The sequence below is a fragment of the Sinocyclocheilus anshuiensis genome, unplaced genomic scaffold, assembly GCF_001515605.1.
Source record: "Sinocyclocheilus anshuiensis isolate Anshui unplaced genomic scaffold, SAMN03320099.WGS_v1.1 scaffold1091, whole genome shotgun sequence".
NCBI classification, from domain to species: domain Eukaryota; kingdom Metazoa; phylum Chordata; class Actinopteri; order Cypriniformes; family Cyprinidae; genus Sinocyclocheilus; species Sinocyclocheilus anshuiensis.
The window spans coordinates 348,072-364,205 of NW_015544196.1; the positions used below are offsets into that span (position 1 = coordinate 348,072).

The following is a 16,134-nucleotide window of genomic DNA, read 5'->3' on the forward strand; positions in this document are numbered from 1 at the left end:
ATTATTATTCAAACCTGTATAACAATTATTTATATGCATTTTATGTATTATCTATTATTATTATTAATAATAATTAATGTTATTGCTACTATTACTCAAACTTGCATGACACAATTAGTAATATTTATTTATTTATAATAATAATGATGGTAATAATATAGTAATTGTTATTATTATTTTTGTGATTATGATGATGAAATGATGATGATTATTTAGCAACAAAAATAATGATATCTATTTATTATTTATGTTATTCAACAACGATGTATTATTATTATTCACTGCCTGTATGACACAATTGATTTGTTTTGTTTGTTTATTCATGTGTTGTTTACTTAATAATTAAAAATTGTATAATAATAATAATTCTATAAAAAAACAAGGACTGAATCAGAGTATCTGACCTTCTGGATCTGTGGCTCATGTTTACAGGATACACAAAAACCAGCTTCCCGTTGTAAAATGAACTGTCTGCTGTTGCAACAGTGGTTTTCTTACTAATATTTGCCAGAATACCTTTATTGTTACTACAGTAAAGCTTAGCATTAAACACAGCTGTCATCAAAACAGTAATTCAGAAAGCTTTGTTACAGGTGTTCACTCACACAGAGGAGGCCTTATTACACACCTCTGTGCATTATTACAGCTGTTTCTGTTGGTAAAGGACTGGTGAGGGGTCTGTAAGATTATTTTTAAAAGAAATGTATGCTTTTATTCAGCAAGGAGGATTAATAAATAAATCACATCATAGACATTTATAACGGTTTATTTGTGTAATGTTTATATAGTATGGTTTAAATGTTAAATAAGTTTAAATAAGTTTTGTTTTATATATGTTTAAATAACCGAACGAACTTAAAATGTGTTTAATAATAAAATAATAAATAATTTAGCAAATTTGAATCATTTTTTACTTTAAATGTTATGATTAATTTGTCATTTTAGTTTTTAACGACTTAATTTTAAAATATGAATGAACAGTTTTATATTTGTGACCCTGCATCACAAAAGCAGTCTTAAAGGGGTGATATGATGCTTTTTTAAAGATCATTATTTTGTGTATTTGGTGTAACAGAATATGTTGACATGCTTTAATGTTCAAAAAACACATTATTTTTCAAATACTGTACATTATTGTAGGTCCTCTATGCCCCGCCTCTCTCAAACGCTTCGTTTTCTACAAAGTCCCTCCTTCCGACAAGCGCAGTCTGCTCTGATTGGCCAGCTGACCCAGTGCATTGTGATTGGCCGAACACCACAAGGTATGGGTCACCATACTTGGCCACATGTCACGTCACTCACTCACCGTCTCAGTTATGACCTCAGGTGCCTTCAAGTGCTTTTGGTTGAATAAAATGGACTTTCTGGGCAGTTTCATGTTTCTTTCTCTCGAGCTAAAAATGAAAAATACTTCTAATGCATTAATTTTGGTTAATGTTAATTTCAACATTTATGTAATCAAAATACATTATCAAAATCAAACATTTTATCTGCTAACATTATTTAATGGAGGTTAATGGTCACACAACATGAAGGTAAACAAAAATAATGTTTTTAAATTATATTAAATATTTATTCATATTTAATATTGATACAAATATTAATATTTTATATCAATATTTTGATTTATCAATATTTTTTAATGTATTTTTTTCTGTAAGCATTTTTGGCTTAATTGGTTTTATTTTTTAGATTTTTATTTTAATGTTACAGTTTTATGATTTATTTAATTCAGTCAGTTCGAGTCAAGTCATCTTTAATGCTATAGTGCTTAATACAATACAGACTGTTTCAAAGCAGCTTTGCTGTGATAAACAAGACAATAATGATTCAGTGATGCAAACAGAATTTAACCAAAAAGACAGGTGAGATCAGTGAGATCATTATTCAGGTGAGATCAGTTCAGTTCAGTGAATAAAGTCAATTATTGGCTTTTCATCTGCTCGCATATCCCAGTTTTGGAAACCCTGTTGTGAACAGTTCATGACTGCACATTGCAATTTGTAGTCGTTCATTGAAACATAATAACCTGCTGCACCTCTGAAACAACTTTCCTTTTCTGATGACATCTTCAAGCCCTCTTGTTTTTTAGCCCCTCCCCTCCGGCCATCTGGATCCATTATAATACATGACACCTCATTTTCATGATCCAATCTTTTTTTTCATGTTGAATATTTCGTTTCACTCAGAAATACACCACATTTTGGAAATGATATGGAATCTGAATGCAGTTTTATATTAAAATATGTGTTAGTATCTGTGTCCAGCGTAACCGTATGAGAAATGTTGCATGAACCACAGCTCAGCTACAAGTTGTTTCTTTATTGTATGAGTCCTGTTTATTTTTAACAGGCATGATGTGATCTCACTTGTGGTTGCTATGCAAGCGTTATATTTGCTCGTGTTCATATTTCCGGTGCTAAAGTTGTTAAGGTTTTACCTTTCAAAGGTTTGGGGTCGGTAAGGTTTTTAATGTTTTTGAAAGGAGTCTCTTCTGCTCACCAAGGCTGCATTTTATTTGATAAAAACAAACAAACAAACAAAAAAAAACAGTAAAATCTGTAAAACTGTGAAATATTATTACAATTTAAAATAACAGTTTTCTATTCAGAAATCATTCTAATATACTGATTCGCTGCTCAAGAAACATTTTTTTTTCAGGATTCTTTGATGAATAGAAAGTTCAGAAGAACAGCATTCATTTGAAATATAAATATTTTGTAACATTATTAGGGCCCTATGATTTCCAAGATGTGGAATCGTGGAATCCAGTCATAAAAAGGAATTTACTTACTTCATTTGCACGGAATGTCACAGAATTTGCCAAATTTTGGATGGATACATCAAAAGTAGGTCAGTACACTTAAAACAAAACGCAATATAGACTGGTGTCTTTGAATATTAAGCCACAAAAATACCATTTAAATATGAATCCTGCATGTTCTGCGTGTCTCCGTGTGAATGAATGGCACAGACGCACGGTTTCGTTTACTACACATACTGAAGCGCGCATGAGGCTCGCGGTGATTTCAGCGTCTGTCACCTCTATATGAGTACATGAACCAGTGTTTCCCCTGCCATTATATTAGGGGAAATTTTACTTAGTATTTGTAAATATTAAGTCGCAAAATGATTCATATTTAAATGAATTCTGCGTGTCTCTGTGTCAATGAATGGCGCAGACGTGTGTTTTTTTTTACCACTCGTACAATATTACTATTGTTCAGTAGAATGTACATAACCGGCTGCTACTACTACTACTAAAATTATTAAAACCTTATTTTTAAGGAATAATCATGCAATATTTCTTCAATGTTTTAATTGTAATATTAAATGACCTTTATTTTCCAAAAAATAAAATTTGTTTAATTTTCATTACTTAAAAGATAGATTAAATAAATGTTTTATGCCTTAAAAAAATTTAAATACACAACAGAATTTCTGAGCAAAAAATCATAAGGCTATTGTAAGAATAAATGAAACTTGTTTTTATGCTTTCAAATAATTAGACATGCTAAAACAGAATTTGGTAACAATAAAACATAAGGTTGGAAAAAATAAAACATTTCATAGGGCCCTAAACATGTAATATTTGTTAAACTTTTATTAAATTTATGTTAAATTGTTTAAGTTTCATGATTTTAATTAATTAGACATGCTTTTTGACTAATAAAATTTAATTTAACCATTAAAAAGGAGTCCAGAAAAAAAAAACCCAGAACCCCCCCCCCAAAGCCGTAAACACTGCATGAACACATAAACATAATCTCCATAACTGCTCAGAGAGTCACTTCATGAGCATTTCACCATTTCTTTTGAGTAAAACTGTCATCATATCATATACAAACAGAAACCTAAAGGTCTTTACAGCAACCCGTCAAAATAAAAGTGCGGTTTAACTTGAAGAAACTGTGACGGAAATATTACTTAATGTAATGATAGTACTACTACTACTACTACTACTACTACTACTACAATTATTATTAAAACTTTATTTTTTAAAGACATTTACCAGAATTTATTTAGCAGAAAAATAAAACATTTCATAGGGCCTTAAAAATGTACTTTTTGTTAAAGCTTTAATAAATTGAAGTTTAATATGGTAGGTTTTATGATTTCAATTAATTAGACATGCTTTTTGATAAATAAAATTAAATTTTTAGAAACGTTTAAACTGAAAAAAAATGAATTTAGAAAATTTAAAATGGAAAAAACGGAATTTGGGAAAAAATAAAACTGATTTCATAGGTCCCTACATTATAAATGTCTTTACTGCCACTTTTGATTAATTTAATTGTAAGGTCATGCCTCCATGCCAGACGATTAAGATCCAGCCCCGGACGCCAGATCTCATTAGAAAATATCAGTTTTGACTGGTACCAGAACAACTCAAAGTAAAAGTAGTCTAATCCCCAAAACCTGTGAACAGGAAGTCTTGTCTGGTACCCAGAATACTCAGAACTGTATTAACAGTCTTCTATCAGCCAAGAAGTTGACTAAGGAAAAAGCCAGTGAAGAGCAGAAGCAGGAGATGAAGTGATGATAAAAAGGATCAGAGTTTGTTGAATAGTCTTAGTTGCGTATGTTTCAATGCTCCGACTTCGTAAGACTAAACAACAATAGAAAAATATTATAAAAAACAACAATATAATATAATATAAATGACTAATCAATAAATAAATCAATAAAATGGGTATATAAATGACTAATTATTATTATAAAGGTTTATATGATTAAATGGAATAATAAAATGATTAAATGATAAATGATTATAAATGAATGAAGAATAAATGAATATAAAAGAAAGAAAGTAAAACACAACACAAATACACTGTGTGCACAATTATTAGGCAAGTTGTATTTTTGAGGATTAATTTAGTTATTGTACAACTACAGTGCTCTTGGTCAATCCAAAATGTTAACAAACCCTCAAACCTTAACATTTAAGTAGTAAAAGTGAAGATAATTGTGCACACAGTGTATATGGTTGCTCTCTTGAAGCAAAATGCACACAGTTTCCATTTGAGGATCCTCAGATCCTTCATAATGCATACTTGCTGAATAAAAGTATGAATTTCTTGCAAACGGTAGTGTTTTGTGTCACTTTTCTGAGTGTGACTCGTCGGACAGCAACAGCCTGGTGATTTTGGTGGTTTGGCACACAAATGCACTGCTATTGGGTTTCTGACTGCAGGACACACAGCTTCTTCTGGAAGTGTGTGTCATTATTAAAGCAGTGGGATGACAACATGCATAAAAACAGTGTTGTACAGTTTTGCACACAGAGGTCATGAGATCGGAGTCGGGCTGCTCATTATTCATGAGTGTCTCTGCAGCAGCAGCAGCAGCAGAGTGGCGTCCCACAGACTTTTGTTTGCTGGATTACACACAACAAGAGCTTTTGTGTGCGTGTAACAGCGAGGAGTCGCCTTTCAGTGTCATTCTCAAACAAACTCTCATTCAGAAACATCTAGCTACTGGGGTGCCTCAGGGCTCAGTTCTTGGACCACTTCTCTTCTCTGTCTTCAGAAACATGGCTTTTCATATCACTGCTATGCTGATGACACTCAACTCTACCTCTCATTCCATCCTGATGATCCGACGATAGCTGCTCGCATCTCAGCATGTCTAACACAAACTCACTCTGAAACTTACCCATCCGACACAAGCACACTGTAAAAATAAATAGTTGAGAAAACAAAAAAATAAGGCAACTTGATGCAGTAAGACTTTTGAGTTCTGTCAACAATAGTATTCTAGTTCTTCTCAGTAAAGATACTTTGTTTAGCCAATGTAAAATGTATTTGTTCATGCAATGCTGATTGTCTTATTTTGCTAATAGAAAACTTCTTGTTACAGCAACTGAAACATCAATTACTGTCATTGAGGTAGTTTATTTTTTCTGTTTCCTGGAAGAAATAAAGAATGTATAAAAAGGCACCACGAATGACGAACTTAGTGTAATATGTAGACAACATTGTCTTTGCTTGTAAAACAACTTACAAGACTAAGATATCCAGGAAATGGATGTAAGTAACTGAACATTCTCTAGGCCTCAAAACTAGACACACAAACCTCGGCAATCATAGTTAAAAAGATGAGCTCTTTACATCACGATACAACAAATAACTAACAATAATGACAAAACAACAACAAAAAAAGTTTAAATGAAGTCAGCAAACAGCAAAACAATAATCCTGTAACAGTATCTGCATGATTTATTCATGCTGCAATGCATGCTGGGAACTCACAAAGCCTTAACATTTCAACAATATGCAATTCTTTGTTCAGACAACTGTGTTTGACTAGTTGGCACAACATTTGGTAGTTTCAAGAAAATAACATTTTTTTGTATTTGAGACTCAAAAGGTTTCGTAAACTGGAAAATGTGCAGTTGCATTTTTTACAGTGAAGAGAATGATGGGAAATCAGGTGTCATTAGCATGACGTAACGAGCCAGTTACAGAATATACAGTGAAATATGAATCTACAGTGAAATATAATCTACAGGGAAACATCTGAGTGAAATATGTCTTGGCTTAAAAGAAAGAAATGACACATGGGAACCAGTCCGGCTGCCCTGTCAGCATGAAGGCGGCGCTTCAGGAAGTTTGGACGGACTTGCGCCGGTTGTTGTGTGTGACGACGTGTCAGGTGCGGAGTGTGTGTGTGTGTGCGGGACGCTGATGTCATGTGAAGCTGAAAACACTAACCGGACTGAGACTGTGATTGCTGCTTTGATTTAAACACCATAATAAAAGCCGATGGGTGACCTGATCACATGGTCCAGAGCGGTTACCTGGCAACAGCAGGATTATTGTTAAGGTAAATGGAGATTTTGTGGTGTGTGTGTTTGGTCACGTTTGGTTTGCTGTGTTCGCTGCTGATTCTTGCTGCGTCCTAGATACTGGAGTGAGTCTACAAGATTATTTTGAGGCGGTCTACTTTGCTGGGCACTGAAATAAGGCGCCGTGTGTGTGTGTAACAGGTGGCAGTGAACAGATGTAGTTGTTGAGTGTGTTTAATGATCGACTTTAGCTGTGCTCAGCAGAAAACTACTGTTCCCTCCTGAATCAATGTGCAAAACTTCAAATTTGCAATTCTGTAGTGTGTGTGTCTGTGTGCTGATTTCTATATTAAGTTAAATAATTAATTACAATAATGTATGTCTGTCTGTATGTATATATAATTATTTTATAAATGTAAATAGTTTAGAATAATAATTATGATAAGAATTCTAATTGCATAATTAAATGATTAGGATGTATGGATATATATATATATAAATAAAATATGTATGTTTCTTAAATAATTTATATTCAATAAGTAAAATATGTGTCTTGAATCATTTATATAATAATTTATATAATTAAGTATTATACATATAAACTGTATAACAACAACAACAACAACAACTATTAATCATGAAATGACTGGAAAAGCCATGGGCTTTTGAGTGCTGCTTTCATGTCGTAGTTAGGCTGAAATATCTCTGATATCTAAGAAGCGCTTATAAGTATTTTTTTCACATTGTTTTTTTCTTACGTATGAAATTTGCATCGTAATATTATTCTAGCGTTTAATGAGGGGCGCAGTAAACAGAACGCGCTGACGTCACCAGCTGGAGTGACGCAATCACGCTCGCGTTCTCTGATCATGGCCGCCGCTGCTGCTCGAGCTCGCCCGTGATCCGCGGACCGCTGCGATCGGTATGGAGGAGGACTCCGCCGACCCGTATCTCCCGTATGACGGCGGAGGGGACACGATCCCCCTGCAGGAGCTCCGCGGCGGAGGTACTCACTCACTGCACGCGCGTCGTGTGTGTGCTCAATGTCACCGATGCTTTGGGTGTGTTTGTGTGACAGGTTTTCACGCAATAATTAGCGTATGATGCATTGCAGTCATCGTAAACGTGTTGCATTTGTAACACACACAGAGACAGACAGACACAGGCAGACAGTGAGACAACACACATTCATATGTATATGTATGCTATGTGTTAATTCTGCGTGTTTGATATCAGAATTAATAACATGGGTGTTTTCTTGATTCCTTATGGCATGTATGTATTTTGTGCCTGCATATGTGTGGCTTGCACTTGTTTTGCTTTACTATAGACCCAACATCAGTTAAATCGGGCTTTACTTTTATAGTAAACTAAAAGCATAAAATTTTTTTTTTTTTTGTAATGTAATAAACATTAGCAGCAATAAAATAATATGTGTGTTATGTCATATAAATGACACATTTAGTCATTTAGCAGATGCTAAATGTAATAAAAAAAAAAAAAACTAATTTAAAATATATTATTTAGATATATGTGAACATATAAATACCCATTAACAAAAAAAATACTCATAATAATAACTGAACCATTGTATATGTGATAGGTTAAAGTCAGAGTCATTCAAAGCCGTTTCAAAACCAATGTGAAGCAGTCAGATAGAAGGGGTGGAGGTAGAAAAAAAAAAGGGTCAGAGACGCTGAATGCTGAGGTTGCTCTGCCTGCCACATGCTCCCCATCCGCAGACTGAAACAAAGCATCCTCCTGAACATCAGGATATATACACATTTAGTCATTTAGCAGATGCTAAATGTTATAAAAAAAAAAAAACTAATTTAAAATATGAATCCAGGTTATAATCATCTGCATTAAAGCCGGCTGAGATGGTGCATTCGTCTGTCATTCATAATTCATATTAGTTTCATCAGGAGAGACCTGTTGCTGTTGTGTGAGTGCAGTAATGCATTAATGCAGGATGAAAGCCGCAGGACTTGAGGAATAATCCATCACGTTCTCTGTGAGGCGCGGTTATAATCGTCTGCAGTAATGCCGGCTGAGATGTTGCATTCGTCTGTCATTCATAATTCATATTAGTTTCATCAGGAGAGACCTGTTGCTGTTGTGTGAGTGCAGTAATGCATTAATGCAGGATGAAAGCCGCAGGACTTGAGGAATAATCCATAACGTTCTCTCTGAGGCGCCTCGTAACGTTCCTCATATGTCTGAAATCCGTTATTAGCCTTCACGATGTTTCCTGTAAGCGTGCTTGGATTTTCTGCTCATGCAGCGGGTCTTAATGCACATTAACACCCAGATTTCTGTGTTTTCTGCTTTACCACTGTTGCTCGGACTGAAACTAAGCCCTGTAGAGTTAGCTTTATATTAAATCCAGTGTTTATATCGTTACACCAGAGTCTTCTGATTATGAACCCCCTCTCACGCAGTGATATGTTTTAAATGCTTATTCTTACTAAGCTGTTACACAAATTGAATATATATATATATACCCACATACACACACGCGTATACCCACACACGCACATACACACACGCACATATACACACCTACACACGCACACACACACATATATACGCACACGCACATACGGTTATATATTATACAAATATTTGATAGATATAAATATTTTACTTACAATAATGTGTTATGTAAATGTTAATTGCATTATAATAATATTATTTGTTTATAGCCATTGACTTTCATTGGTCTGAAGGTGTTTGAAACGGTGTTTATATTAAACAGAGGCTTTCACGTCATATGTAGGCCATTTTTCAGTAATTGCTCAGAGCTGCACATTAAACTAGAGCAGGAGAACATTTTTTTGCATTAAAAAGAGCGTCAGCTGTTGAAGCGTATGTTTGATGAGTCCATTAACTTGCAAGTCAGTAATATATTGCAGAGCACTAATCAGTCATTGCAGGATTGATATTTATGCAGTGCAGCTCTCTTAATAAAAGCGTCTGACATCAGAAACGATGATCTGTTGTTCGTAACGTCTGGGGATCAGTTTGCTTGGACTTTCTCATCGTAATATTAGACTGAACTGCTTCTTAATCACCATTGATTGGCTGGAAATGTTGTCTGGTAGTCAAACCCTGCAGAGGCCAATCCATCGCTGTTGTGCTGCGGATCGAAACACTTAACCTCAAACCTTTTTCTAAAGAAAGCGTGTTTTGTCATTTGTTGTGCATCGACTAATTGGTTAAACGAGTCATTTCTTGTCATCTGACTGATTTAAAGGGGTCATATAATGCTACATGCACTTTTACAAGTTGTTTGAACTGAAGTAGAAAAGCTGTAAGACGGTCTCATCTCTTCTGGCTAAGGCTATGAATGCACTGCAAACATGTATTCTTAATGAGCATTTTTGCCTTTTTAATCTAAAAATCCATTAAAATGAATTAAATTTGATCTGAATTGTGTATTTTGTCTCTTTTCACTTGTTTTCAACTTGTTTATACTTAAAACACTAAAAGATCTGCCAGCGCAGCGAGACAAAATGAGCATTTTTGCCTTTTTAATCTAAAAATCCATTAAAATGAATTCAATTTGATCTGAATTGTGTATTTTGTCTCTTTTCACTTGTTTTCAACTTGTTTATACTTAAAACACTAAAAGATCTGCCAGCGCAGCGAGACAAAATACACCCGTATTAAAGATATGTTTTCTAAAAGTAATTCTTACTAATTTACACAGTGCTGCTTTTTGAGTAAACTGATATCGTTTCGAACATTTTTGGATATTTTACCTGGAAAACAAGGCCAAGAGAGACTATTTCCTCATAATATGACTAATAATAATAAATTAAATAGTAATAATAAATAAATAACAAAACAAGCTACTAACATTATCACAAAACACTACAAACATTAATAATATTTATAAAGTGTTAAAATAAAATAAGATTTATTAGCTGTTGGTTGTTAATTTTACTGACGTTATTTATGATTTTTTTTTTTACTATGAATACAAATCAAACTAAATATAATACTGAATAAAATTATAATAAACAAAGTAAATATTCATTAATACTAAATAACAATAAAATAAAATGTTTGTTATTTGTTATTCTTAATGAGTATTTGTCTTTCTTTTTAGTTCCCTTAAAATGAGTTAAATTTGATCTGAAATGTGAGTGTATTTTGTTTATATGTAAAACATGAAGAGATCTGCCAGTGTAGAATTTTCATAGAATAGACTCCGATTAACAGTATTTTGCTTTTTTGTAGATATCATGTCTAGGCTTTGTTTATGCTTAAGGCTGCCAATAAAAATAGCCACTCAACACATTTCCTCATGTTGAACTTCATTTGCAGTGAATTTCTCCCAGTATGCATTGCAGCACATGTGACAGAGTCTCACTGTGGCCCGTCTCATGTTTGCAGTGTTATAGGAATCAGAGACCAACACTGCACAAAAGACATTCCTCTGCTTCCTTTTTATTGCTGTTGCTTTGGGTTGTGAAGGATGAGACTTGCCCTTCCTCTCTCACAAGCACAAGCTCTCTGCAGATCATCACGCAGTGAAATGTGTGGCGGTGGTGAATGAGCCCGAGGGTTTCATGCGCGAGTGAGTCAGCAGGGATGATTTAATTCGCCGTATCCTCATCGAGTCGCTCCGAGGGAGACGTGAGCTTCAGATGAAATGTGATGCAGTCTGTTTTCATCTCCGCTGTTTGCTTGAACGCATTAATATTGCGAAGACCGTTGAGTTGGTTGCATGAGATTTTGATAGCTAATGATTGGAGCCTGACCGATATGGGTTTTTTGGGGGCCGATACCGATATTAGGGAGTAAAAAATGACCGATACCGATATATCGGCCGATATTCTTTGTGTAGGCTATATTATAGTACAATATACTTCCCATTCGTGTGTCCAAACTTTTGACTGGTACTGTATATAGAACACAGTATATAGCCTACATAAACAGAATATATATACATAAACACATTTTTTGCAATGATAACTCAAATGTGGTGATCAAACACTTATAATGATGTGACAAACATAGACCTATGTAGTGGAGGCAGGGTATTTAACAATTTAACAAACTTTATACACCTTTTTCTTGTCGTAAAAATGGGCGCGGTCATTTGTAAATTCTATGGGTCTCTCTCTCGCTACACTACACTGACCTGAGTCGCCAGTAGCGAACAATGGAGCGCGCTCTGCTGGACAAACTAAGTAATTACACCATTCAGAAGCATTTAATCTGCATTATATGTTCTGTAAAAAAAGTTAATATCGGCGGCATATTCGCCGAAACCAATATATCGGTCGGGCTCTACTAATGATCTTCAGTGTCATATTTGACTGGGTCCTTTGCCAATGAGTTCTAACAAATGATATTATTAAAATAATATTAATGACACAAAACCATAAGAATATTAATAAATACTCATGATGTTATTCATACTAATAAAGTATTTAATAATAAATATTAACTATTAATTAAAATATGAATACTAATTCAATAAAATAACTAATTAATAATAAATCGAATAATTAACTATATGAACTATTAATATTCAAACAATGTAAGAATATTAATCAATAATAATCATATTAATTTAAATAATTAAATAATAATAATGAATAATTAAGCTACTGATATGAACACAAAGCCATAAGAGTATTATTTATATTAATAAATTATTAAATAAAAATAATAGTTATTAATTTTACCAATATTTTTTATTCTTTATTTTAAATATAATATATTAATAATAAATAATATGAATGCTAATTAAGTAAATGCAATATAATGAATAACAATAATAAATAAAGTGTATAGTAATATATTAATAGTAATAAATATCAAAATAAACGAACACAAACAAAATATGAATAAGTAATGTGTACTAGTATTATTATTAATTGGGTTTATTAATAAATAATTAATAAATACGCAAATTAAGTGATGTTAACAATGAAATAAGAAATTATTAACACAAAACAAGAATATCAATAAAATATGAATATAATTAACTTTAAAGTATTAAAATATAAAATAAGATTAGCCTTTAGCTGATTATTACATTCAATAATTACTATTAATAATTATTGTTTATATAAAAATAATAATAATAATTATTATTTATGAAATAACATTTCAATTCCGTTTTCTGTTCACTGATGCAGATGTCATGCGTTGTTGCCGTTTTGGGCTTTTAGTTTAGTTTGTAATTATTAGTAACGTACATTTTCATTGCATGCTGGGTTTAGATGTTGGTCGAATATGGCTTGTTTTTCTCCTCGTCACATGACGTGCAAATGCATGCATGTATATTTGTAAGAGTGAGATTTCTTGTGCTGTTTCTGGGTTTACAGTAGGTTATTTATGCGTGTAGCCTGGTTAGGTGTCAGCTGTGTTTTCCTCACAGCGAGGTGCCGAGTTGGTTTGTTTCTAGAAAAGGGAAGTGTGTACAAGCGTGTGTTTCTCTAGAGTGTGAGGTTGTGTCGCTGGCTCGCGTCTGGCTGGATCTGTGTGGAAAAGCTGATTAGCTGCTGATTATCAGCTGACGAAACACGCGTCCAGACGACCCAGATCTCTGCTTTCATTAAGTGCAGCCAACAAACAAGCTGTAGTAATGAGTGTTGGACATGCAGTTCTGCTGCCTCAGAGAGTTCAGTGACTCACTTGAGTCTAGACTTGTGCCGGTATTCGGTAATGCGATATATCACGGTAATGAATATGCACGATATTGTTATCGTGGGCACTTCTAAATACCATGAATAATTATATATTACAAATTATTCCGAATTTTGAATGCATTTTAAGAATACTTTTCCCATCAACTGGTCAAAATGCACAACACCGCTGTATGCTGCGTGAAAGACGCGTGCGCACTCTGATGTAAACAAGTGCAGATGAGAAGCGCATGGCGGAACACGTGAGAGACGCTCTGGTTGAAAGCTCACTTTCACTCTCTGACAGCAGATGGCGCTAAACTGCAGAAATTATAATAATAATAATTCATTTAAATGCAGCCGTTACCCCGTAAACCCTGTAAACAAAGCAGCTGCACTACTTTCTGTTTCTGAATCGTGTTTAAATGTATTATGACAGCACTTTTTTAAAAACTAAATTTCAATATCACGATAATACCGTATACCGTGATAAAAGCATTAGCAATTAATCGCAACATGAACATTTGATACCGGCATATCCCTACTTGAGTGTTAAATTGAGGTTTGCTCAATTCACTAACCACATCTAAGAAATGCTAAATAGTAGGGGTGTAACGATTCACTTCTTTTCTTGATGCAATGATTACGAATCCTGCTGATGCAAATGCATAAATCTTGAAAATTTGATTTTTGAATCATGAGTCATTTGCTTCGGTCAAGATAATTCACTCACCCTCGGGCCATCGGGCCAAACACAATGTGGATGAGTTTGTTTCTTCATCAGAACAGAGTTGTGGAGAAATGTAGCATTGCATCACTTGCTCAGCAATGGATGCTCTGCAGTGAATGGGTGCCGACAGAATGAGAGTCCAAACAGCTGATAAAAACATCACAATAATCCACAAGTAATCCACACCACTCCAGTCCATCAGTTAATGCCTTGAGAAGTGAAAAGCTGCATGTTTATAAGCAACAAATCAATTGAGACATTTTTTTTTAAACTTCAAACTGCTTTTAGAGCTAAAATATGAGTCCATAATCCATAATAACGCTTCCTCAAGTGAAAAAGTCCTTCTCCTGTTTTGGCTTGAAAACGGTGCTTGATCTGTGCAGGTTTCTCTCCTGATTCAGACAAGACCATCTCTTCACTGGAGGAAGCGTTATCATGGATTATGGACTCGTATTTTAGGCAGACGCAACAGTTTGAAGATCAAAAATGTCTTGATGATGGATTTGATTCTTATAAATATAGCTTTTCTCTTCTCAAGACATTAATTGATGGACTGGAGTGGTGTGGATTACTTGTGGATTATTGTGATGTTTTTATCAGCTGTTTGGACTCTCATTCTGACGGCACCCATTCACTGCAGAAGATCCATTGCTGAGCAAGTGACGTGATGCTACATTAAACATTAGGAGAAGCATTTCAATAATCCTTTGAATGCATTTAGAAAATGAGAATCAGATCATTAATAGACATCAAATCGAATCTTGTTGTGAATCAGATTTAATAGAATCGTTCTGAAAACCTGTGAATTGAATCGACCCAAAGATTCACACCAACTACGGCTCTTCTGAAAGCAGTTCTTTCACTCACTTCTCTGTGTGTGTGTGTGTGTGTGTGTGTGTGTGTGTGTGTGTGTGTTTAGGGTCGAACTACGCCATGTCTAATGGAGGGGGCGGAGCTGGGGCCAGTATCTCCACCCACCTGCTGGACCTGCTGGAGGAGCCCATTCCAGGCGTGGGAACCTACGACGACTTCCACACCATCGACTGGGTCAGAGAGAAGTGCAAAGACCGAGAGCGACACCGCAAGGTAATGCACCAGCTGTTATCGTTGCCTTTCTTTGGCTATGACAGAAACATTCAGTAGTTTTATGTCACACTAATACTATATACAGTAGTCAACATTTGAAGTGGATCAAAAAAATCCATCAAAGTTGTCCTAAAACCTAAAACCAATGTGTTCTTGTGTTAGGACAGCTTTGATGAATTTTTTTGATCCACTTCAAATGTTGACTACTGTATACCACAATATAGGTCATTTTTTAAATATTCTAATGAATTAAAAACTTCACAAAGGAACCCTATCACAATATAGGTAATTATGTTTTAATAATGTAATTAAAAACTAAGTAACCCAATTTCTTTCATTCATTAATTTATTATTGAACACAGTCTCGTTTATTTTATTCATTAATTTTAATTTTGGAAAACTTGAACTACATCTCTGTTGGTTTGGTTGTTTGTTTATTTATTTATGCATTCATTCATAGAAACTTGAAGTCAATCTTAATTTTTTTTTTTTACTTTATCTGTTTTGTATATATGCTTTATTATTAATATTATATTATCATTTCTGTTTCGTTATTTATTAAATTAAACAATTTTTTTTTTTTTTTTTTTTTTTTGATTAATCCTAGCGAGTGAATAATAAAAGAAGTGCATTTTATATCATATTTGAAAATCAGTAATACAACAAATACGATCAGTACTATTGCTGTAAACTGTAGTTTTCTCCTTGTTCATCAAAGTTTGGTAATAATTTATTTAATATAATTAATATCTAATTAAAATAATAAACAGTTGTAATTATTTAGTAAATTTAATAATATAATTTATTTTATTCGTTTGTTACGGTGCCGGCGCCACAATAGGCTAATTTTCTAGAGCACATATGTGACCCTGGAGCACAAACCC

The 16,134-nt window shown here is 33.9% G+C and overlaps 1 protein-coding gene across 4 annotated transcripts in view; it reads left to right on the forward strand.

Annotated features, from left to right (window-relative positions):
- The first annotated feature begins 6,663 nt into the window (after nucleotides 1-6,663).
- clcn3 (chloride channel 3) overlaps nucleotides 6,664-16,134 on the forward strand; it is a 46,809-nt gene continuing 37,338 nt past the window's right edge. For 2 of the 4 annotated variants that reach the window (XM_016497217.1, XM_016497220.1), the window contains exons 1-2: nucleotides 7,598-7,793; nucleotides 15,084-15,250. In XM_016497217.1, the coding sequence (XP_016352703.1) occupies nucleotides 7,712-7,793; nucleotides 15,084-15,250 (249 nt within the window). In that variant the 5' untranslated portion in view covers nucleotides 7,598-7,711. Of the gene's footprint in view, nucleotides 6,826-7,595; nucleotides 7,794-15,083; nucleotides 15,251-16,134 lie in introns of those variants that run through there. The other 2 variants (XM_016497218.1, XM_016497219.1) reach the window with 2 other exon arrangements.